The sequence below is a fragment of the Varroa destructor genome, unplaced genomic scaffold, assembly GCF_002443255.2.
Source record: "Varroa destructor unplaced genomic scaffold, Vdes_3.0 BEIS01000003.1, whole genome shotgun sequence".
Taxonomy (NCBI): Eukaryota; Metazoa; Arthropoda; class Arachnida; order Mesostigmata; family Varroidae; genus Varroa; species Varroa destructor.
The window spans coordinates 23754094-23778102 of NW_019211456.1; the positions used below are offsets into that span (position 1 = coordinate 23754094).

Below are 24009 nucleotides of genomic sequence, written 5' to 3' on the forward strand. Positions count from 1 at the left end.
TCCATCTATAGAGTCCGGTTTGTAATGCTATTTTTTGCTTTGCGTAATTTACATCCATTATTTACCGGGTAGCCAGAGCTACAGTCTGAAGGGTTGTAGAAGTGCGCACTTTGGAACATCTTAGTTGTAATTTCTTAATGAAAATAAAAATTGAATTATAGAAGCTTGTCGAAACTAAATTGCCTCAAAGACGTCTTCTAGTCTTTCCCGTAATTTTATTTCGCCTTCATTTTTCCGATGTTACATTTTCGAGGCTTCTTCTGCGTGAAATTCCACTCGTTTTACAAAATAGAACAAAAAAAGGAACGAAACGGGAAAATACATGATTTCACTAGTATCGATAATATTTAAATATGTGTCATATTTTTCTAGTATTTGTTTGCTACAAAACAAAAAAGGAACCAAACGGGGAAATACATGATTTCGCTAGTATCGATAATATTTAGCTATGCGTCATACTTTTCTAGTATTTGTTCGATATAAAACAAATATACAAAATGTTAGTTTCGTTTAGCTAATTATGAATGAGCACTCGATGTTACGCATGAACAGAATTTTACATCATAGACTGTATAACGATAGAGAACCAGCAAATACTACTGTCTGCCCTAACGTATTCGCTGTAGGAACAACACCTATACAAAACTATGTGGTAACGCTTTCTTCAACCATCAATAAGAACAATAAAACGTTAAATAATCTGCGTGTATTAATCGTCAATTTAATTAAAAATCGGCGAAGTAAATAACAAATATGCCCTTACTTTAGCATAAATCAAAATTTCCCGCCAACATTTTCCGTCCATTAAGGCCTGGGTGGCCCAATCGACGGAATACAGGTCGATTGCAGCTGTACTATCGGGTGTGTTAATGTCGGTGTTGCCAGTCTGGTCCTGTCACCGCCGAAATCCCCTTATTTACACAGCCAAGCAGCTAACAGTACTAAGAACAATAAGGATAGTGGTGGTCGATATTGATGTCAACTATGAGCGGTGCCGCTCTAGAGCACAAAAGCCGCTCGTGCTCGGAGCTGTATTAGTGGATGGCCGTGTGTGACCAACAAGGGCAGCTCCGGCAGCCTGTCCAGTATCGTATGCTCGCTTGCAGTTTTATCGCCTCTTCTTTGACAACGTGACTGAGCAAGCACAGCTGCGTCTGATGGCTCTTCTTTGTTTTTAGGCAGTGTTGTGACTAAGTCGTCCTCGGAGGCTCTGTATTAGTATTTTTGTTGAATACCGAACTTTTTGCTGAACTGACTTGAAATTATTCTTGTGATCTTTGAGCGACGCTTGTGCGACCCGTGATAAAGGCATATACAGTTGAGAATTGTCTGCCAGTTTCATCACCAGTACTGTGCAAAGAAAAGAAATAAGCATGCCTGCTTACCATTCGAGTTGTGTGGGGGTTCAAAGTCTGGGAAATATGGCCCTATTACCAATTCGAACTCAGGTCCGTGGACCAGCGCCGAAACCCACCGGAGATGATATGGTAAGTACTAGCTAATAGCAAAGCGTTCTCGACAAGGGTCAAGCCATTACTTTAAAACACCTGCACAAAATTATGGGCGCTTTATTTGCAGATTGTTTTCAAATTTTATGTGGATGCTATTAATTCGATCAATAAATGTGAGCAGCGTAATTTATTGTCTTTCTTTCTGTGATTTCCGTTGAATCAGTTATTTTGAATATTATTTATTGTTGTAGTCTGTCTAATTTCAGCCCGTTTTGCATTATTATGGGTTCAACAAACAAGATTGATCTGGACGTTCGTTGCTCCGAGTAGTGGTATACAACTATCAAGAAGACTACTGATTGAGAATTAACGCTGGAAATAAGTTACCCGATAGTCAGGCTAGGGTCATGTTACTTGGCAATGATCTGCTTACATAAGTAACATTATCCGAGCTTATGTATATATATATATATGTGCTTAAAACCTATGCAAGTTTGTACTAACTATTGTATGATATGAGCGTAGTAGTAAAATGTATGTGTGCGTGAGTGCTTGTGATTTACCTTGGTAGATTAATCACACACTAATCGCTTTGGTGTATGATATATTTTTAGCCATTTATGGAACTGGTAAGTGATGAGGATTGTGATATCACTATTAATGTTGTTGTCACTCTTCAAATGTTTGTTGCTGCACAGTCTCTCAACTTTTTGATTCGAATGGCTAATAGAAATCATGTAACAAGTATGCCTATGGTTATTATGGTGATGATGATAGTAGTAAAATTCATCGAGACGCCAAATCAGGAGTAATGTCATCACCTTGCTATATCAGTTTTATAGTTTTAATTTACGTTTTATGTACTGATGGTCAAATGAATTGATTCTATGGAACATTTAAACTGCTGTTAATTCTGGGTTACTATGAGTACTATCTACGAGTCACGCGCAGTTCGTTTGTAGAGCAGCGTCTAAATTAATTGAAAGGCAATATTCTGCATGAAATTTGCATGAGAGTAGTATACGAAAACCGGATGGTGACTTTTTTCTTATCGTAATTCTATTTTTATTTACCTACAGGACGTTATTGATGAGGCAATAAGCTACTTCAGGGCTAACGTATTTTTCCGGAACTACGAAATTAAGTCCGAGGCCGATCGCGTCCTTATATATGTCACTTTGTATATCACGGACTGCCTCAAAAGGCTACAAAGGTGCACATCAAAGCAACAAGCCAGCCAGGAGATGTATTCCCTAGCGCACTCCAGGTAATGACAATTCAACTAATGTTGGGTTATTAGCGCTTGTTTTGCTATTAAACACAGTAGAAGGTTAATTACATTTATGAGAAACGCAATGACGAGTGACGGTTAATTATTAAGGTATAATATTGTTGGACAGAAATCATTACGATGCGTTTATTAAACTTACCAGTCACTGACATTATATATCTATAATTGAACCAAGACGTTTGTAAATAAAAACGTGGATGAGTTATTTCGTGCTAATGCTATTATTCTTTGCAAGGTATATTAGTTTAACTATTTCTTTTTAGTTATTAACTTGGGCGAATCTACTGAAAAGTAAATAGCGGAAGTACTATGTGAGCTGGTTTCATTTGCACGAAATGGGCCACAAACGGCAATTAAATGATTAGACATTCTCTCGTTTCTTTATCATTTCTAGTTTTGACATTCCGGGAGATCCGGGTTTTCCTCTCAACGCGACGTATAGCAAGCCTGCTACATCAGCAGAGGCCGACAGGCTGAGACAGTTTTTATTGCAAATTCGACATGAATGCGGCCTCAGGCTTGTCGAACGGATCTTTGATGCCGAAGGTAATTGTTCGTTGTATTCAAGCAGTTGTATGTTAACTGTTGGGAATAGATGTAGAAACGGGTCGAAAGGCGGGGTTCGCAATACCAAAGCTTGATCTCGAACCGTAGATAAAGTAATCTACTAATGTATCTTGCCTAATAATACTAAGGGTATTTTTTTCTCACTTTAAAATAGGCAAGAGAAGTGAAGTTATTGCTAGTAAAGGGATTTCTAGCCGGTGAAACTGAAAACGTCATTTGTAAAATGATTATCGGATTAAACACTTTTTAAATTGATACTGTCATTATCTCATCAGTGAAGAGAAAAAGGTGTATACATGTATTAAAATGTAGTGTGCAGACATATTTAAATGACTTCTTGGCACAAATTATTTTTTTTTCATTAAGCATTGAAATCTCGTGAAAGACTAACCATCAGTTTAAATTCAGAAATTAGTGAGGACACTACAGTGTCTGTAGTCGCTGCTTAACGAGAAGCAATAAGAAGAGCCGATAATTCTCTGTATCTTTCAGGCAAACCCTCAAAGTGGTGGCTATGTTTTGCTCGCCGCAAGTTTATGGATAAATCGCTATCGGGACATCGAGTTTAAGCCAAGCAAGCAATAACCATAATATTAATTAACAACAATATGAAAGTGATTATAGGATGAATGCTTTATGCTACAAATAAGCAAGTTGTTACAAAAGTCGAAGGTATGGATGGGATGAACGAATGGAATAATAGCAATAGAGAGGATAAAACCGCAGTTTAAAAAAGCCAACGAGAACAGTGACCGATCACGAGATAAGTACTAGGTGTTTATTATTTAGTAAATATTATTATTATTGTTATTATTATTATTATTACTATGATTATTATTATGATTATTATTATTGTCATTATTAGTGAGTTTTTTTTATCTTCTGGTGTGCGATTTTTATTTATCCAGCCAGAATACAGCGTTGTAGGAAAACTGCCGCACACGTTATTTACAGTGATGAATTACAATTGACTGAGAACGACTATAATTTTTGAGGGCCGAAATAATAATAATAAAGTAATCGTGTAAATGAAATGCAGTCTTGTTTTCTTTATTAATTGGAGTCGTATAAAGTTGAAGGGCTTTTGTAGAGATAGGCTGTATTGTCTAAAATAAAATCGACTTCTTTGTACAAAGAATAGTTGATAGAGTTAATTCATTCAAAGAGTCATTTTCTTTGAGTAAAACACTAGTTGATCTGAGCGGAATTTAGAACGGAGAATCTTCCCTCTTAAAATTCTTCGGCAGCAGCATATATCGAAATTGACTTAAGTCGTTTTGCACGGAGAGCACAAAAAATTATTCGTGTGGAACTTTGATTTTCTGCAATCTGCTTGAATGCACTCTATAATAATGTTAGTAGTTATATAATACGGTCATGCATTTCCGTGAGAAATACCATATCTTAGGCTAATCTTTTAGTTTTTTTCAGTTTTCGCTGCAGTAGATTTTTCGACCGCTTATTATTAACTAGACGTGACAAATGACTATATTGAGGTGCTCGAAAAGAAGTAATAGGAGGTACTTCTGCGCGCACTCGATATCTTTTTCACGGATTGCTTTACCGTACTCGAGCCACTGCTTTCAAATGTTCTGCTGAATGCATGACTGCAGGGCACTGTCTTGTATGTAAATACAAATGAATACATGTTATTGGTCATAACCACAACTGCTTGCTTGCAGAGCCCGATCATAATTCGATTGCCATAATAACCTCTTTTGTGCTGTAAACTTTGAAGCCCTTACCCAATGAAGTGCTTTGCGCAGTTATAACAACGATTGGCTGTATACATATCATAAATAAACAATTCGTTTTACGCGAGTTCTTATTAAAATTTAAACTTCTGTTTTGTTAGCGTCGAAATTGTTTTTTTTTGTGTTTTTGTTGATTTGTGTCTAGTAGCCTCTCAGATCCCAATAGTAACCCCAGCTTTTTAGAAGAGTTATTTCAGATCATTTTATAACATTTTTTTTTTAAATTTATTGCATAGCACAGTACTTCTTTTTTGCATGTTCCGTATTTGAATTGGATTTACATTAAAAACTTTTTCTAATTACTAATTTTTCTAAATTTTTCTAATTTACATTCCAAGCCATCGCACTGACGGGTTTCTGGACTTCGAATTATAACGACTTCAATGCTTCGTACAATATAGTAAAGAACTACCAATGCTCTAGAACTACTGTAAAGACTTGGTTAAAGACAATTTAGGCTGCTTAGCTTGCTTTTGTTGCGCTTATCTTGTTGGTTTCTCTTCTTGATTCACAAAAATAGTAACAAATAGCACTGCCTTATTTTCCTATTCTAAGCACCACGTAAATTTCAATCGTGATTAGATATTATTTAAAATGTTAACAACAACAAGGCGATGTTAACATCGCTTGTAACCACGCAGCTGTTGTTGCATGGTTACAAGCGAATGACAACAGTGTTAAGTGCCACTATAAAGCTATATGGAATACTGTACCACTTACTCTACTTATCACATAACACTGCTTTGAAACTGTTTGAAAGCAGTTCATTTTTCGGTTTTTAAGATATAACGTTGTTGCAAATGACCGGTCCACTGTCAACGGCGGTTGAAGCCTAAATAACACTTATGAACACTAATACAGCAACGGACACATCGAAAGCTTGTGTACATATCATCCAAAATGTTGAACTGTGTCATTCTATCGCTGTGAAGCAATGATCTGATTTCGTACTTCGTACTATATGTTTGCTTGTAACGATCCATCGGTATGGCTTATTTTCCAGTTTTTTCGTAGTAAACAATTAGCAGCCAGCTCCGTGACTTGGCCAATTTGATTCATATATTTAAAATAATTGTTTTAATCGTTACAAAAATGACAGATAGCTATAATATGATCAATTTCGCCACATTTGCGGTCAATTCTCAATCAATTTCGGGCATTTCGAGATATGTCATAGAGATAATAATTGCATGTTTGACTAATATGAGGATATTGGCCGAAGAGGAAGCCACTAAATGGTATATTTCTGCTGAAGAAATAATTTGAAGTAAATGCGGTGGATGCGCATTTCAATATGCTTTATAGCTAATTAGCAAAAAAGTAATCTAACGCAGCGTTAACTTTTAGCTCACTTGGAAATAACTGTAACGAAAAGTAAATTACTTTAAATTAGTGGAAAATGATTATCTTGATTTTTATCCACTGAGCTGTGTTTCGGATCTCATTAACGTATCGACGAAAGGATTTAGTGTCAAAAATTTGAAAATGGAAGCACTTATTTATTACTACACTAAAAACATTTCGAAATGAACTTGTAGGTTACTTTTATTTATCCTAAAGGCTGTAAGGCTCTCGCATATTTTAGCCTACAAAGTTTACGGATCACGAGATAAATCTGAAAAACCAATTTTGTATTTACCCTATATGTAAAATGGGTTTTCCCTTTAGGAAATGCGTTAGGAAAGGGAGACACCGAACATGTTAGACAAAAGCTGCCAGGCGCCAAAATTATTCACCGTGATAGATTAGTGGGTAATATATTTCCTTATTCATCTTAGGGACACGTTGTGGTGTGGGTTTGAATCTGGACATAGACACACTTCGTCTCATGTTAGAAGAAAACCGCCTGCAAATGCCTAATAGCGATCTCGAACGTAAGAACTTGAAACATAGAGAGAATCAAAAACTATATACTTCGAAGTTTGTCCTCCGTACTGACGTTAAGTATCGCTCCAGTCAATTGGGCGTACTAGTTTACTAGCGGGTCCAAGATAAGGCCAATTTAGGGCGAAATAGCTTCAATGAGTTAAAAAATATATGCTTCGAAGTTTATGCTCCGTATTGATGTTAAGCATTGCTACAGACAATTAGGTCGACTGCTGGCCGTAAAGGCGAAAGGCATGTAGATGGGATGTGTCTACGTAATCAGATCCTTATGGTTAGCGACTACGTTTCGACAAACACGAAGACGTAAGGATTGAAATGAGGAACTAGTTGAACGAACTGGAAGACTCAAGGCACAAAAAAAATCGTAACGAACGTGGCTGGAACCGGAAAAGAGAACGTTGAGGCAAATGGGAAGTTCTTAGATAGCAGGCTATGCTTTTATTAAACTACAGACGTTCAAGAAAAGCCGCCCGGCTTTTTCTTTTCCTTGATTTATTTCAAAATTAATTTTGAGACTGTCAAATATACTGCCGCCAATACGCTGAGTGGGCGACCGATATCATTTGGGGACGAGAAAAGTTGTGTTGGCCACCGTGACGATTGACAGTCTATGTAAACTGCCACTCAAAGCAAATTTCATCATTTTTTACTTAAAATCGTCGGTTTGTGGATCGTATGGGCTGTCATTAAACCACACAGCATCTCGCGCTTAAACAACGACGCTCGACCGCGTAAAGTTAATGTTTCTCCTCACGTCTCACGCACGATCCAGCTGTGCCTTCCTTTCATTAGCGCTCTTTTAGATAGTTCAATATATCCGAATGTATACCCCTTGTACAACCATAAGGAATATATGTAAATTAAGCAAATCCCTCAAACTGTTTATTTCACATATATATGTATCACACTTATCATATGCATCATATACTGAAAAAGGGATGTTAATAAAGTGCCGCTAACAAACATATCAATTTTTTAGCCTAGCCATATATGATACGGGAAACTGCGTTTGTTTGAACGGTAAACGTTAGGCATTCTCCGAGTAGAACAGGTATAAAGGTCACAAATGTTTGTATCGTAATATTTGAGCAAAATATTACTTAAAACGCTTGGTAGTGGGTTAGACCAACCTGTGTTTATTTGACCCATTTGCGTGAATGTAAATGTATTAATTGCCTCAAACCTAAATCTGAATCATGAGAAAAAATACAAATTCTTTATTGTCGGGGATAAGCTCTGCAGTTTGCTGACACTATAGACAAGAATGGTTTTCGTGATCACTTGAATCGATCACGATACGGATTTTCTGTCGTTAAGCTCTTTAGCTCGACAACTTTAAACTTTATGTGTAATCGTCTTTTAGAACCCTTGCACAACTATACCCAATCGTCGTGTGTGCTTCGGGTTGTCTTCTTTTGGGGAGCTGGGTGTCTTCAAGGTGAATTCTGTTTGGGCTGCCATTTCTAATAAATCGCTACAGAGGCCAGTAAGAAGGATCAGATAAATGTAAAATTACCTACATTAGCTGCCAACTTTGAAAAGTACTCTCTGCTGAGAAATTAGAATAAAACTTCGTTCTATTCGTTGGTAGAACATACCCACATTTCGTACAACTACGCAACGCGTTCGTTGCGTCGATATCTAACAGCAGTGCAATGAGTTCTAGACGTCTGATCCACACAAGTAGATTCTACCAATTCCACAATTAGTCCCACTTATAAGAGCATCGGAAAATAACGTCCGAATCAACTAGCGCGAAAAAACCTAGAACACATTCGCGCTTCGCCTATTGATTCGAGCCGAAGGAATTGCACTTTTACACATGGGGATGGACGTCTAACGAGTGAATCAATACGGGAATTCTTTTCCAAGTTTCTTTGCCACAAGGTAATTCGTTACTGTCAAACATGGTCCTGAGTGTCTATGTTGTTTACGTCAGGATGAAGGTTTCAAATTAAAGCTATAATTTTCGGACGAAACACAAGCAATTCCCACAAAAATATGTCTTAACATAGGCTGATATAGTTGCACATCTGACTTGTTATAACATACTCAGAGTACTGATTATCGGGATTATCTCATATAGACAAGCGAAGGAAATTTTAATACAAATTCACGAAACTGTTTAGCAACAATTAATTAATGAAATTGTCTAAGCTAATATTTGCTATAAATAAGTTAGATGTTTTAATAAAAACATTTTCCAAGGTCAGTGTGAACGAAGTCTAGGACGAGTATAATAAATCATCTTTTCAGAGCCTATTGACCTATAATGGGCAGTCAAATAAAAAAACTGTTGGTTTTGGATACCTAGCAGTTCTTCTTGTTGCTTATTGTTATGGCGTACAGCTAATTCTAACTTTATCTTCTGTTTGGTTTGCACACTCGTCTCAAATAAACTTATAATGGTATTTAAGGGTATGAAATCTAAGGCAGTGAACTTAGACCTGTTTTACGTGCGTAATTCTTTTATTTTTAATCGACGTATGCATCATTATGATCTATAGCCCCCTGTCTTTCAGACGGTAATTTATCTATTCCGCTGCTGTAGAAATCCGGTGTACAAGGATCCGTAAAGTTTGGAACGGTAATTTTGACTTCAAGTTGACTTAAGGAATTTTCTATTAAGAAGCTTCAGGGATTTTGAAAAAAAAATGCTAATCTGAGGGAGCAATATCTAAGGAGTGTAATGGATGACAGATCCTTCAACTGTAACTTCTACATCTTTGCCACATGCACCATACCTAGATATCATTTAGTGAATTTTGACATAGGCTGCCTTCCAAATGGTTCTCAACACTTCATTGTTCACCTTCACACACCTCGCGAGTTCTTCCATGGGACTCATTTTTGAATTCAAGATTCTCATCAGGGGATATTTGAAGCTAACAGCTTGCGCTGCTTCTAGTAGTCTCTGCGTCAGTGCGCTGTTTCGACCGATTTACTTCCAAAATGAAACTCATACTCGTAAAGCTTGAAAACTTTACAGTTTTCTGTGGCTTACTGCAACTCTGCTAAAAGTTTGAGTGATTAAAAGAAACTTTAGATTAGTGAGAAAATATTTTATTGATACCTTAAAAAGCCTTAGATTTCTTCAGTTCAAATAAGGAACCTTCGTTTTGCCACGGGAACTTTGAGATTTTGAAGCCTATCTAGTTATTTTTTTTAACAAGTATATTCAGTTTATCTAAAACATGTCGACAGATAGCATCACTATTTATTGCCTAATGTGACACATTCTTTGTGTGGACATATTCAATGACTTTAAATATCGCAATGTTATATACATTTACGGATTTTCAAAATCCGCCAAATGCCTGCACATATTCTACTAGTTGATTGGGTTTACTGGTGTTAGTACGTTCGGCTTAATCCACTATAATGGGTGCGTATTCGAGATTGAGCTAGAAAAATCTATTGAATGCAATGCCGATTTAAACGCTGGATAATGTGCTGCTTGCAGAGGGTATATAAAATAGGGGTCTGTTCCCCATAAATGCTTATAGTGATCATTGACCTCTTCCTTTTTGGTGGTCGTAATTAGATTGTCGATGAGCACAGTATAGAGCTCTACCCGGAAATCTTTTAGAAGCGATGTTCGAGGGTTGGATTAACATTACTGCAGCTGCAAGATTCGAGAAAATTCTGCGAAGTTTCTTCTTCTTCGATTTAAGTATTGCCCAAACTCATATTAAGCAATCTTAAAGCACTGTCCGTATTGGGTTGTAGAGGAGATAACAGTATTTTTTCGATGTAATACCGGACCGTAATATACTTCACCGGTAATAAGCCGGTGCAGGATACAGCGAAAACTAACTTACTGGTACGCTTTATCGCCAGAATCGTAAATTACTGAAATTAGCAAAGAAATCATAAAAAAGTTAAGAAAGTGGGCTAAAAACTTGAGAACCGAAGACCGTGCAATCAAAATACGAATTGGAAGAAATTCAAAAACGAAAAAAAAAACATTATACCTATTTTTTTTAGTATTCGAGTAGTCACATCGTGTAGCTAATCGAGTCATGTTCGTCCTTGATTAGATTACAGCAGCTGTTTAACGGCTGTGAGCATCGGCATGTATCAGTTTTGGTACGAGATCCAGGGTCATTGCAGCGTCGATCATGTTCATCTTTTGGGTACGCCTGCTTGTGTCTCTCCTCTCTCCGTCGATACCTGCGGTAGCGCAAAGGAGAGTTTACTTCTAGTTAAAAATGACACTTTGTTTCGACGATGAAAAAGTTACTATAAAAGACGGATCTACGTCTGTGAAGGTCGTGCAATAGAAATGCGCTCAACCTCAGCAGCGGCAGCTATGCGGAATATGACTGAGATTTTCAATCAAGTTACGAGAAAATCTGAACGAAAACCATAGTCACAGTTATAGATTCGAGGTGACCTTCGAATAGACTGAGTTACTTTTGTATGCAACACTATTAAATATTACAGCTTAATTTGAACGAGAGTCTCAAAAACATTGTGTAGTATCATAAAGTTTGTGGCAATTAGCCCAATAGAGACGCGTTTTCAAAGTGGCGGCACAAAAAGTAGCGGTTGTAAAAGCCAGTAAATTTCGGCTTTCCGGAGTATTTAATAGAATAAATCAATTGCAACGCTGACGGAGAAAGATAAGCTCTTATATGAAAACTTGGGAAACTCCTCTAATTTGTTTTTGATCGTAATACTTTGTACTTAATAAATCTATGCAGAAGTCCACGCCTCGATACTATATGCTTTTATAGATATACAATCGCCTTATTTTGAATTTTATATTTTCACTACAGTGAACTTAAATAAATCCGTTTGTGGGATAAACGTCAGAAGTGATTTCGGTGTAAGCTATGATGACAAGATCTACTAAATAGCCATATTTTCTTTTCTTCATACTAGAAACGCTTGGGATACTTAGTTTCGTGATCATGTCGATTGCTGGTCAAGCAGTTTTAATGCGCTCGTCTTTAGGATCAGTCTAGTTGCATATTTGTTTTATTGGTAACGACTCTAAGCGATTCAAATGTGGTATCGTTAGTACAGTCCTAGTTGCCATAATTGATGTTGTTATGCCCAGCCATTCAAATGATACTTTTTCGAACAAACTTTACACAAGCTAAAAAACTAGACGGTAAATCTGTTTTATGTCTCGCACCTATACAGCTATCCCTATCTGGCATGAGAAAACTTGTATAGTGTAGCGTTTATCGCGCAGAATGGTGTTCCCCGTAAATATCTCTCTGGTTATGGGTGGAACAAGACAGAAGTCCACAGAAACTCCACGGTGGTCAGTTAAAAAATTAAGCCTCAATATTAAGGTACTATATTGGTATTCTGTACTAAAAGCTGCTGTTCTGTTTGCAGGACAACAGCTTTTAGCACAGAATCAGAGCGCAACAAAGCAGGGCTATCGTTCCGAAATGCTATCTTTCACAATCAAAAACAATGCACGCCTCATTCTGCATGATACGTCGAAGGGAGGTTATAAAAGCGCCGCTATCCTGGATCCTTGTGCTTATGGTGTTCGTTGTGAGCTTTAAGAACAGCCATCGCTTCTTATAATAAGTCTTATATCTTTATAACGCGAGAATTTCTATAGATTTGACCGTTTGAGTTGAATGTGTAATCTATTTTACATGCGAGCCAGTGTACATCGACAACTGCGCATCTCGATCTGGCTGACTCACGCTAGGCATCTGAAAAAGAAAATTCCAGATAATACGAAATAAAACAACGCTTCTTAAATTTATTAGTAGGTAGTCTGTTGCTTTTCTATACAGTCTAAAACGATCACCAGATAGAGAATAAATATCCTCGCAGATTTTATGTGTATTGTGGAAGCTTCCTAGGTAGAGTAATTCTGCTGCTCCTCTAGGGTACCATAAGGATCAGAAGAAACAAGAGCACTTTTCGGCATGAGCACAACATGATACGAGGTAGTTTTTTTTTTGCTAGGGTATTGATACTAGGTGATCGATGATAGTCGATAGTGCATAGTTTCAGTTATGTATGTGCTAAGTAAACGATTTTTTCAACTTCCTCTAACGATGTTTCGTTATTTTAACTACTTCTCCCTACGGCGCTCTATCTGGTAGACAGGATGACAACATCCAAAGTTAATTTACTTGCTGCTCTTGAAGTGCAAACGCGAGAAGGTCTTCAGATGCTATCATTGTCAAAAGGCATTGGAATTTCTTGCTAACCAGTCTAACTACAATGGCAAAATGCAAATACATGCCGTCAACTTCATCCGAAAACTCATTTAAGTTTAGCGAACGAAGTGTTGACGAACAATTTCCTCTAAGAAACAATTCGTTAGCAGTTGAAAACTATGATAATGAACATATCGGTGATTACTCGAATATGACACACATTGGGAACGAGGCATTGAACTGAACAGATTCTAGTTTCAGGAACGTAATGATACGTTCCTAATTTTATGCACGATCGAGTAATAATTATTCGAAAAATTTATTATTTTAAGCAAAATATGTAAAAATACAGAGTCTTATGATAATAAGCAGATATTAGCAATAATAATCTTATTTGGACTAAATGTATACATGCCGACGAAAAGAAGAAAACTTTACGACAAACTGAGAATTTGTTCAGCTTCAAAGCTGATGACAATATTGCAAAGAAATATATATACCGGATACATTTTGGATATATATATATATATATAGTACGGTCCAAAGGTATTTGAGTACATTGGACTTGGACATTTTTTTCATATTTATTACACACATATTCCACTCAGATCAGTCAAAAATCGAACATATAAGATGAACGTTAAGCCTCTGATTAAAATTAGTCTCATTAAGATGCTATCCAACTGTATTATCGTTATATAGTCGTAAATGCTATGTACACATAAACACTCCATACATTACAAGGTACTTGTTGTCATCTAGAAGAAGCGGATGCCTGATAATGTTTGCCGAGCTAAAAAGAAAATTAATGACTGGACGCTGGATTTGCTGATAGGTGACAACTGGCGGTCACATTTGTATTACAGCCCATATTCTGCACATGAATTCAAATACACTATGCCACCATCATACACGAGCGTGGATAAATTATCTTGTAAATCGTTTATTTAGAGAATCTGCAAATAGCGCATCATTTAGCATGTTCAGCTTTGTTTATAGCTTTGGTAGGATTCAGATGGCCATCGTCTGCACATGTGTCATGCACTTGAGGCTTGCAGTGCAAGTTCAGTGTCATTATTGTTTTGCTTAGGAAAGCGCACACCTTGAGAAAACGGTGTAAGTAAATAGGGCATGGACGATTGTTTACGTTTATTTTAGGCCTCCTAAATCGTGCACTTTATACTTGGTCGGCTTATTATCGCAAATATTTCGGGAAGGCTCAGTTTCGAAATTTGACTGGACAGCTTGTAACACTTTTCGATTTCGTAATATCTCGCAGGTTCTATGCAGAGATTCTGTTAATTAATGAATAATAAAACCTTCTTATATTGGTTCGATTATCACTATCCTGAGGACTATTAAACGAAAGTAAGCCTTGTGGCCTCCTGTCAGTGGCAGAACCAGGAGCGCCGAAGCATGTTTTTAATTAAGGTTTTGTTCATTGGGAGAACTGATCGTTCCAGATGTAAAAGAACTACCCACACCAACTAGTGTCCATGACATATACATACAATGCCGAAAGCGGATGCTGGTCCAACAAGAGGGAGAGATTGGACTGTGTATACGTGCACAAAAGGACGAAGAACATTGCAATTCAGTAATTAACGTGTTGACTGCTTCATAGTGAGAGTATCATTCATTCAATAGTAACACTTCGGAGATTTAGTTGGATAAACTCTAGAGTAGAAAAGTTATAATTTTTAATAGTTTAATTAAAAAAAAGGATAATTTTACGCTGAAATATAAAGGGTAAAACAAACCTATCTCGAAAGCAGTGAACAAAATGTCTGCTGTTACACTAATGTTTCACATAAGAGGCACATTTTATTTGCTAATCTTCCTGGATGACAAGCACTTCGGCAAATTTAGGCAGGTACATAGAGCACTTAAGCAACTATTCTACAGTGTGCTCATGATAGTCCAGTATATATATCTCTCGTACTTCGTATGCAAAGAATTAACGATTCTATCTAGCGAATCTGATATATAGAGACTCGGAAGCCATAATAAAGTTGAGCTTATTAAATAAAGCGTGTATTGTAAAGTTCGAATCATTTCTGTTCTTAGGCCAATCACTTAACTGAGAAATTGTATTCCTTCATAGAGGGAGAAAAAAAGAGCTTTTTGAAAAATACATTTTCCATGTCGAGTAATCCTGAATAAGTAGATAGAGTAAAAGCTATCGAGAAAAGAAAGAGTTATTGAAAGAGATATGTTGAATAAACTGCATTTTAGAATACTACCGTATCTTACCGTTAGTTCAACTACATCGTCGGTGATGACTACTTGTTAAACGTTTTATTAATTCTATAATACTTACTGATACTGATTTTTTTCGTTCGTATGTATTGTGCGGATGAAGCAGCTTTCTGAACGACTAAAGTCCGGTTGTATATATAGATATATATGATGCGACACGCCACATCATAGAATTCAATTTCGCTAGAAAAAACAGATCTTTTCGTATATGTGAAGCGCATCCACACTGCTATAATCCGTTCTACTGGTGCTCGGCGAATGCTGTCAATGCATGGGTCGTTCTATACTGAAGGCAAAATGGGCGTGACGCTGTGCTACAAAACCGAAAATGTAAATAGAGCCAGATGTGGGGCCTGGATTCGAAGGGGCAATGCCATGATGAATTTCCTAATTCATGAGACGCGTATGTAGCATAGAATCGACAGCGCATTTTGCGTACTTGATTCATGTATATATGGATGCAGATCACAGTGTTTCAATATGGATATGTTGTACAGAATTTTTCCAAGTACGCATAAAGTTGGTCCATTTTATCTGCAGACAACTGTACATACTTACACCCTTTTTCTCGCTAATTTCCGAAGCCCACTAACGGTAGCAAATGTTTCCACAGCCAGTATGAGGTCCAGTGCGGATTCGAAACTCGACCCTATGTGTTACAGGCAAACACGTTACCCACTAAGCTATTACGCAACTGGCCAATGCAGTAGTACTATACGAAAAACTGGGAACTAGTCATTTGCCCAGACAGTAAAAGAAATAGTTGTAATCTTGTGTCGTTTCTCTTTATTTTGACAACGTTTTCCTATTCCATACGAGCACCTACTTCCAAATACTTTATTAACCACATGTGACTTCGGAACGGTGTTTGTACAAATGTATGAGTTCGCTCTATTATCGCAACAAGTGCGAGTTTTGCTGAGAGAACATCCAGCGGACCTCTCATGAGCCTTGTTTCTGATTAACGAATAGCTATTTTTTCCTTGTTTTAAATACCTCACGTGCTTTATAATAACTAATACATAATTTACAGAAAGCAATGTTAAACGGCACAAAGGTTAGAAGCGGTGCACAATAATGCTCAAAACTCTACTTATCATATGCGCAAAATTCACTTCTCGGCAATAGTTTGCATGTAAACTAGGTAATAATGAATTGTACAAAGTTTGCCATTCGCTTACGAGATCTTTAAAAAGAAACGAAGCCTTGAATTGTGCATCAGGTATCTTGTTTTTCAAAATGTTTACGATATCCTCAAAAACCCATTATAAACTGGTTCTTGAACAATCGCCGAACTGGGAACGATCAAATGTTGATTCAAATAATTTATTCTGGATAAAGACAATACACATTGTGGCTGTTTTTTAATTTGTCACGAAGGAGCTATCGACTTCAGCTATAATGAAACACTTTCAATTGACACACTTACGAAAAAATATGATAGAACGTTAATCATAGATAACAGAGTAGAAACATTGCATTAATAGGAAAATCTTGCCTTTATTTTAAATATCAAAGCTTTGATTTTTGCTAAGATTACGATTATGATAAATTTTGGATTTTTTCAGTCAGAGCAATGAGGTTTATTTGAGGTACTGAAAACAGGAGTAATGAGTACCTAACTACATTGGTATATCATTTTTTGGGTTATTTTTTTTTATTTTTTTAGTTAATTTTTGACGAATTATTTAGAGGTCAATACCCACTTCACAATGATTTATGTGGAATTGAATTATACATTTTTAGACGTTGAAATCCATCAAACTATTAAATATTTTGAAGAGTTTAGAACCCAGAGTTTTCCTGCTATTTTATTGACCTCAAAAAAGCTTACAGCATGCTTTTTTTAGCATGTGAAATATTTTTATTCGAATAAAAAACTCAAAATGTATAATGCAGGTCTTCATCCCTATGTTCCTTGTTATTCTTGCTCTTTAGTGATGTATAGGTGCAGCTATTTAGTGGAGATACGAGGTGATTCGTTCTGTAGACGCATTGTAAAACGATTACTAGCAAGCATCAAGTAAACCTCCCCCCCCCCGAGTAAAAATATGACCTTCAAGGAAAAATACGGGAACATTTATTTTTTACAATAGAGTAATCTATCGATCGCACTGGGTTTCAGATCATCTTCCTGTTGACCCCGCATCAAAGGTTTCTGCTATGATATCAAAAAAAAAAATAAAGAGTAACACTTAGAGGGTGTCTAATTATTTTTTAGTTTTCTTCGCAGTAATAGTCTCTGCCCTTTCCCCAAATAAATGTGAACAATAAATATATACATATTGTACACTGGGGCCTTTCTATTCATTTTCGTCCGTTCTCCAGTGTGCCGTTCCGTCGCTAAGGCTGAGTCTAACCAAGGTCTCGAAATTATTCTACCACTTCGTCTAATTGCAGATTAGCGTACTCTAGCACACAATGTAGCATCATTTAATACACAGCTTCATGGATACTGCTAGTTCGCATCCTCTAGACGATGATTGAATCAGTCTAACGAAACATCTTGGCGCCTTCTTTTCTGTCGCTCAGTTACAACAGCTTTTTGTTGGCCTGCACGATCTGCATGAGCTACGGTTGTAGCACTTAGAAGTCCTGAGTGAATGGCCAGTCGTATTTGTTACAGCATTAACCACGGGGCATTGGCGATGGACTGGCAGCTGGACTTGGCTGCAGTATGAATATTTCTTTATTTCCTTCCTCCGAGTATTTTGCATCCTCGCTAATATATCGTTCGTTCCCATGCTCCGTCAGCCTGTATGGGTAAGTAAGTACATCGTATTCTTCTCGTCGTAGCAGATGCTACCCTTCACTCCACGCCGCCGACAACCGCACTATAAAAGAGATAGCCAAGAGAGGGCAAATATGTAGTACTGACAGCAACAGTAACGGCGCCTGCAGAGTTGCTGGACCCTCTGCCCTCTTCTTCGAGGTAATGGGGCGCTTGGCCAGCGTTATAAAAGGCCCAAGAACTGAGCAAACGCACTCTGCCGGGAGCCTCCCGTTGGACGTGCACGGTGCCATTGATCTACCGCTGAAGCGATTCCCAAACGCACGCTCGTCTAATCTTAACGGGTATGTTGTAGAATAAATTGCGCGTGACGATGGTGGATAATAATGCACATGAGCGCTTTGCTTTTTTGTTTGTAACAGAGCTTTGGACTTAAGTAGTAGTTATAAGGTGACTTTGAGTGTGAACTGGCAGCATGGAAGGGATTAACGACATATCTATAATGTTATATAATAATTTGTGATGGCACGTGTGGACAAAAGCGAAGTATGTGCATGTGCCTGTCTGTGTATACCGTTTCTGAAATGAAGTCAATAAACGTTTCACCCTAGTCACGCACAATAGCCGTGCTAGATGCAAACGTGGTTTTATCAGAATACAGGTATCCCTTGGTGAGACTGCTGAAATTACAATTAGTCTCAAATTTGAGAGATGTAGTTAGACTTCCGAAGCCCAAACTACCATATTTTTGGGACGCGGTACGAGCACCTTTATGCAGTAGAGAAGCCGCTTGACTACCAACATGGCCCGTTTTTTTCACTATTATTACTATTATCATGATCCTCTTTATTAGGTCACTTCCAGCCCAGCTCTGCCGGAGACAGCTGCCGGAAGAAGTTTGATGAAACCTAACCAAATATGATCACTCGAGCATCTTCGCATCTGTAATAGATACCCAGTTCGTAGCGCACTTCCATATTGGGTGCACATAGATCGTCCTTTTTCCATAGTCAACCCGTTTTTCTTCAGGGTAGTGCTGATGGCAGCGAGCAAGGGGATGCTCTACAAATTTTTAAGCAGGAAATTACTTTTGAAACTTATAAACCGTAAACAAACGATTTCACATCAAAATTGATAGAAGCCCTCCATTCGGAGGAATTAACTGAGCTTGCCTAAGTTCTGTTTTTGTTTGTTGAGAGCAATCGTGTATGTGTTTCTTCATGTTGGATCTAAATGAGGTAGCTACTGCCAACAAAATTGTCCTCTCACGTATCTGTGAGAGGATGCATTTACGATCCCTTACTGGCCGATAAAGCATCATCATCGTAAATACCCACGCAGCTTTTCTAACCACAACCGACCCCAGTTATCACGTTCTGTAATAACTCTTGTCTCGGATTCAGCAACGTATGGGACAATGTACGTTCATTATATCAAGACAAAAAAATTAATTTATTTGAGAATAAGCTTTCTGTACGTGGCATAACATGGCTTATGTTATTGCATTTTAGCTTTATCAGCTACGTTCGTTAATACTACTATAAACGAGAAACCGTGCTCCTTTGACAGTGTACTCTGTTAGTTCGACTAAGTTTACGTCGTTGAATCAGCTGTTATTTTTTCACGCTAAAAAAGCACTATGAACGACATATGAACAGTTTATCCTAAAAATATATAAATCCGTCACAGCTAATATTACGTAAAAGATTTTTTGCGAAAACTTCTATAAATCGTAATCTATTGCAAACACGAGTGACTTGGATTAAACTCATATTTCCAAATTTTGGCAAGTATGATGCGAGTCGCGCTCCGCCATCGCTTATTATCGGAAAGATAGTAATGGGTGTCCAAAGGGAGCTAAATACGATGATGAACCGTACATACGGTAATGCATTAATAACACACTTCATGCAGACTCTGCTTCGTTCAGACCAAGAATCTTATCTGGCAATCATATTGTCAAGTAACGATTCTAACAGAAGTAACAATAATTGGGGTACGTGTAGGCATACAAATAAACAATAATTACGCATGCTTATTATACATGTATATTTTTTTGCCTTAAAGATTTCCAGTTTGTTCTTCTGATCTCTGTTTGATCAAAATATGAGTGACAGTGCAACATGAAAAAAAGCATTATTAAATACATCTTTCTTTTCCCCTGTTATGGCAGCGGGCAGCGCATTTCTACACTGGTTACACAGAAAACTACTGAAAAGTCACTATTCGACATTTTTAATGACGCTATCCAACTATTGATCATACATGGTGTGGCGTCTAGGGAATGACGGCGAATTCGGCTCGCTTTTTATGAGTCTTTGTAAGTTTTACAGCTAATACGCAGCTTTCACGCTTGTTATAGCGGGCTGGTCAGAAAATCCAGGAGATTGAGTAATCATTATTAAAAAGGTAAATGAAATTCTATGAATTTCAAGACAAAGCACTTTTTAACATGGAATCCCTAACTCTAGAGCAGTACATGTTTATCTCGTGTAGAGCAATAGTTACTGTTCTCTGTTATTGACAGTGCATTGTATACTTGCTAGTGATGTGTTGCTAACATGAGGATGAGGAAGGCTACTTTAGATTTCCCTTGCTAGTTATCATTCCTGCGATAGATTTGTCGTTAACGAAATTTCTCGGTAGGGACACGTTGTAATCTAGGGTAGAATCCGGGCATAAGCACAATTTTGTTCGTGTTGGAAATCAGCCGTCTGACAAAATACCAAACGGCGATGTCGGAAGTACAGTTCGAAACATAGAAAGATGGTAGTTACTCGACCGCCATATAGCGACGTCTCGAAAGGATGACGACGCGACCACTGGGCGAGAAGCAAATGTATACGTAGTGAATCGGACTCGGTGGAAGAGAATATATACGACGAAAAGAGATCTAAGTTACAACTTGTCAGTGTAAAAAAACTTGATAAGTACTTTGGTAGTCCATACTCTATCTAATTGGACTATGGCAGTGATGACGATCATTGAGCATGCTAACTTCGATTGTGATTTATGTAAGGTCAGATAGTGTTCCTATTTGGAGTAGCGGGACCGACTGGCTGTCGCTATCCTTGCGTATAGAATTATTACAAACCCTTATATATGTAGTTCCTGTTATAGAATTATTTCGGCAACACAAAATTCCGTCTAAAGAATCACATACATTCGACAAAGCATTTCCAAACTATATATATATATATATATATATATAGCTCGGAAACATGGAAAAAAAATCGAGCTTCGCTGTTAACCACAACATATAAAGCTCATCGTAACGCGAACGGTTTTTGTTCGTCTAAGAATAAGCGTACGTCAAGTGTACGTCTGGGTTTACCATGCAATGAACAAAACATCTACGCGCAAGCTGCTGGTTTATTTGTTTGATTTGCTGACCATTTCTAGCGTTAGCGTTAAAGTGCCCGCTTAAAGGCGCATCTGACTTGTCTATCTACTACTAGGGAAAGGCTGTATCGTGCCTTTATATACATCACCTATTTCTGTAAAGTAGCACCGAAACTATACCCTAGCATTGTAAATGCGGATGATCCACGCCGAGCTAACTGTAGAAGTTTGTATTCAGATTTGGTGATTTCTAGACAAATTGTAGCATTTCGTACCGTTCGCACTAATTGTTACACTATCGTGTCATCAAATCATGTCGAACGATGTTGAAAGGCGAATGGCGCGCAAAATACGAACGATTATTTGCACGAAGCTATTATGCATGGTATTTACCATTGTAGCCTGTAAGAAGCTAAGTTGTTTTTAGAGTTTATTTTTTTTTTTTAGGTTAACCACCAGAGCTGTCTCTTTTCCGCACGTAAGACTTATTCTTCAGCTTTTGCAGTCGAAATCGATTGGGTGCATCAATCACTATAGGCTATATTCAAGTACAGTTCTCCATTGTAGCTGCTGATGCGAAAAGGTCACTTAGTGTTTGTTTCTAGTGTTATTTACCATTCATCTACGACTATTAACAAGAGTGCAATGCTTATGGTACATACGAATAAACAAAGAGATTTGCTCTGCTACGATTTCGAGTCTGCAACCAGCACGCACTTATTGAAAATCGTATTAGAAGGGAAGTGTTTCTCTAGCATAATAACTTAAGGTTCCGAATTAAAAGATTTGTTGACTATGGGTAAAAATATAGGGGGCAGACGACTTATTTAGGGATTGACACTTCAACGTATAACTCACGTTGCTACGTCCGATTAGCCAACTGGCTAGAGGTCAGTTTTACCGTACTCCAAGCAGCCTACCGGCACTATTGCTTTGAATAAGATGACGGTACCGATGTGTACGTTTATCTCAGGCACGACTTGGAAAGTTTACATGGACTTCAAAACCTAGTTATCGAGTTTAGTAATCATAGATTCGTTCAAATAGCACATCGTTTTAATCAATGACGATTATGAGAGTAAAGTCTTAAACACTTACGTACATGTTTTTTTATTGAGTGTCCTCTGATAAGTAGGGGCACATGTTTGCAGCCGGCCGTTGATTTCGGTGTGTGTTCGACGTTTGCATCGGTCAGTCGCTGCCGCGGGCCCGTTTTGGATTTACCGACTGATGAGTGAAATATTGACGTCGCAGTGGCACTATTGAGCAAGTGGTTAGCCACCGTTACTCTATTGAGTCTGTTCTATACAACTAGATAGTACGAAGCTAGTCTTTTTCGTAAGCGTTGGTACGACGATAGCTGCAGCCAATTTTGGTTAGATAAACTTCTTGTTTGATTGTGGTGAATATACGCGCGTGGCGGCGTACCTACAGCTATTGTATCCTCTCGATGATTGAACAGCCGGGCGTATGCTTGCGTTAATAGCAGAGCCTCTCGAGATAAAGCCTCTTCCAGGCTCATTTTTTCTCCTAGTCCCTTTCCAACAAATCATCACAGGCATAATCACGATATTACTACTGCTGCTGCAATTGCTATTACGAATGATGAAGACGATGATACACAAAGTTGGTGTATTTTTTGGTTCATAAGATTGGCATTCTTGCATCGGCAAGGGGCAAGACTTGATGGCGACCTTCAGCAGCCCTCTGCCACATCTGGTTTGATGTTAATTTCCGCTGGTAGAGCTTCCTTCAAACGGAGGCTGGACATCAACCCCACTGGCTGGTCTACTCCCGATAACTAGGAGCGTCTTGCTCCCCACACCAATATACAGTCGGTTCGGATTTCCTGTCACCCCGTACAGCATAGGGCGTATTATCTAGAAAAAGAAGAAAATTGTGTAGTTTGTCTAGTGATTACCTAAAAATTAAAAAATTTTGCGCGCTTCTGCATTCCGCGTGTCTACTTTGAAATGGATAATTTTCCCAGTGGATCTTCCGGCATACTTTGCCTGCTGTTCTCTACGCTTCCGTGGCTACTAGATGAATTTATGCTTATATACAACAATAACATTAATACTTGTCGTAATATTTTCGATGACCGACTACTATTTTCTTATGGCAGGTGTGCCTATTCCTGTGTACATGAGGCATACGATGTTATGTTTGGTTACCGCCAAAGTAGAAGGCGGTAGCAGTGAAGTTAAAGAGTATTAGTTCCGGCCGTGCACTTTAACTTCACTGCTACCGCGCTCTTTAAATGACTGTTAAATTTTTGTGGTCCCAGAAAAAATAACCCTACGTACGGCTTGTGCATATGTTATTTCGCAAGAGCTTTACGAACTGCATACATTTTTAGAGAACAAAGGTACTCCCGCTTACACATAGAGTACGCATAAATATTTCGATAAGAGATTCGGGTAGATTTGTTAGTTTCCTCGTAAACTAATGGTGTTCCCGTCTCTGAAATATTCTGTTACAGGTTTCAGGATTGATTCCGCATGCTGAAGTGCGTCAGTGAGCTCTTTTACTCGTTTGAGTACTGTGATTCTAATCACAAGATCTTTCTTAGAAGTAATAATACGAA

The 24009-nt window shown here is 37.9% G+C and overlaps 1 protein-coding gene and 1 long non-coding RNA gene across 2 annotated transcripts; one reads left to right on the forward strand and one right to left on the reverse strand.

Annotated features, from left to right (window-relative positions):
• Positions 1-118: 118 nt before the first annotated feature.
• Positions 119-4343, forward strand: Arpc3A (Actin-related protein 2/3 complex, subunit 3A). Its single transcript, XM_022799018.2, has 4 exons — positions 119-1487; positions 2531-2718; positions 3137-3288; positions 3802-4343. The coding sequence occupies exons 1-4, from the start codon at positions 1374-1376 to the stop codon at positions 3876-3878; spliced, it is 531 nt and encodes a 176-aa protein (XP_022654753.1). The 5' UTR covers positions 119-1373; the 3' UTR covers positions 3879-4343.
• A 5654-nt stretch (positions 4344-9997) lies between these two features.
• On the reverse strand, positions 9998-22661 carry LOC111247061 (uncharacterized). Its single transcript, XR_002671946.2, has 4 exons — positions 22525-22661; positions 13827-18183; positions 10925-11123; positions 9998-10802 (listed from the first exon to the last, which is right to left on the reverse strand). It is a non-coding gene; the product is annotated as an uncharacterized LOC111247061 (long non-coding RNA).
• Between the last annotated feature and the right edge of the window lie 1348 nt (positions 22662-24009).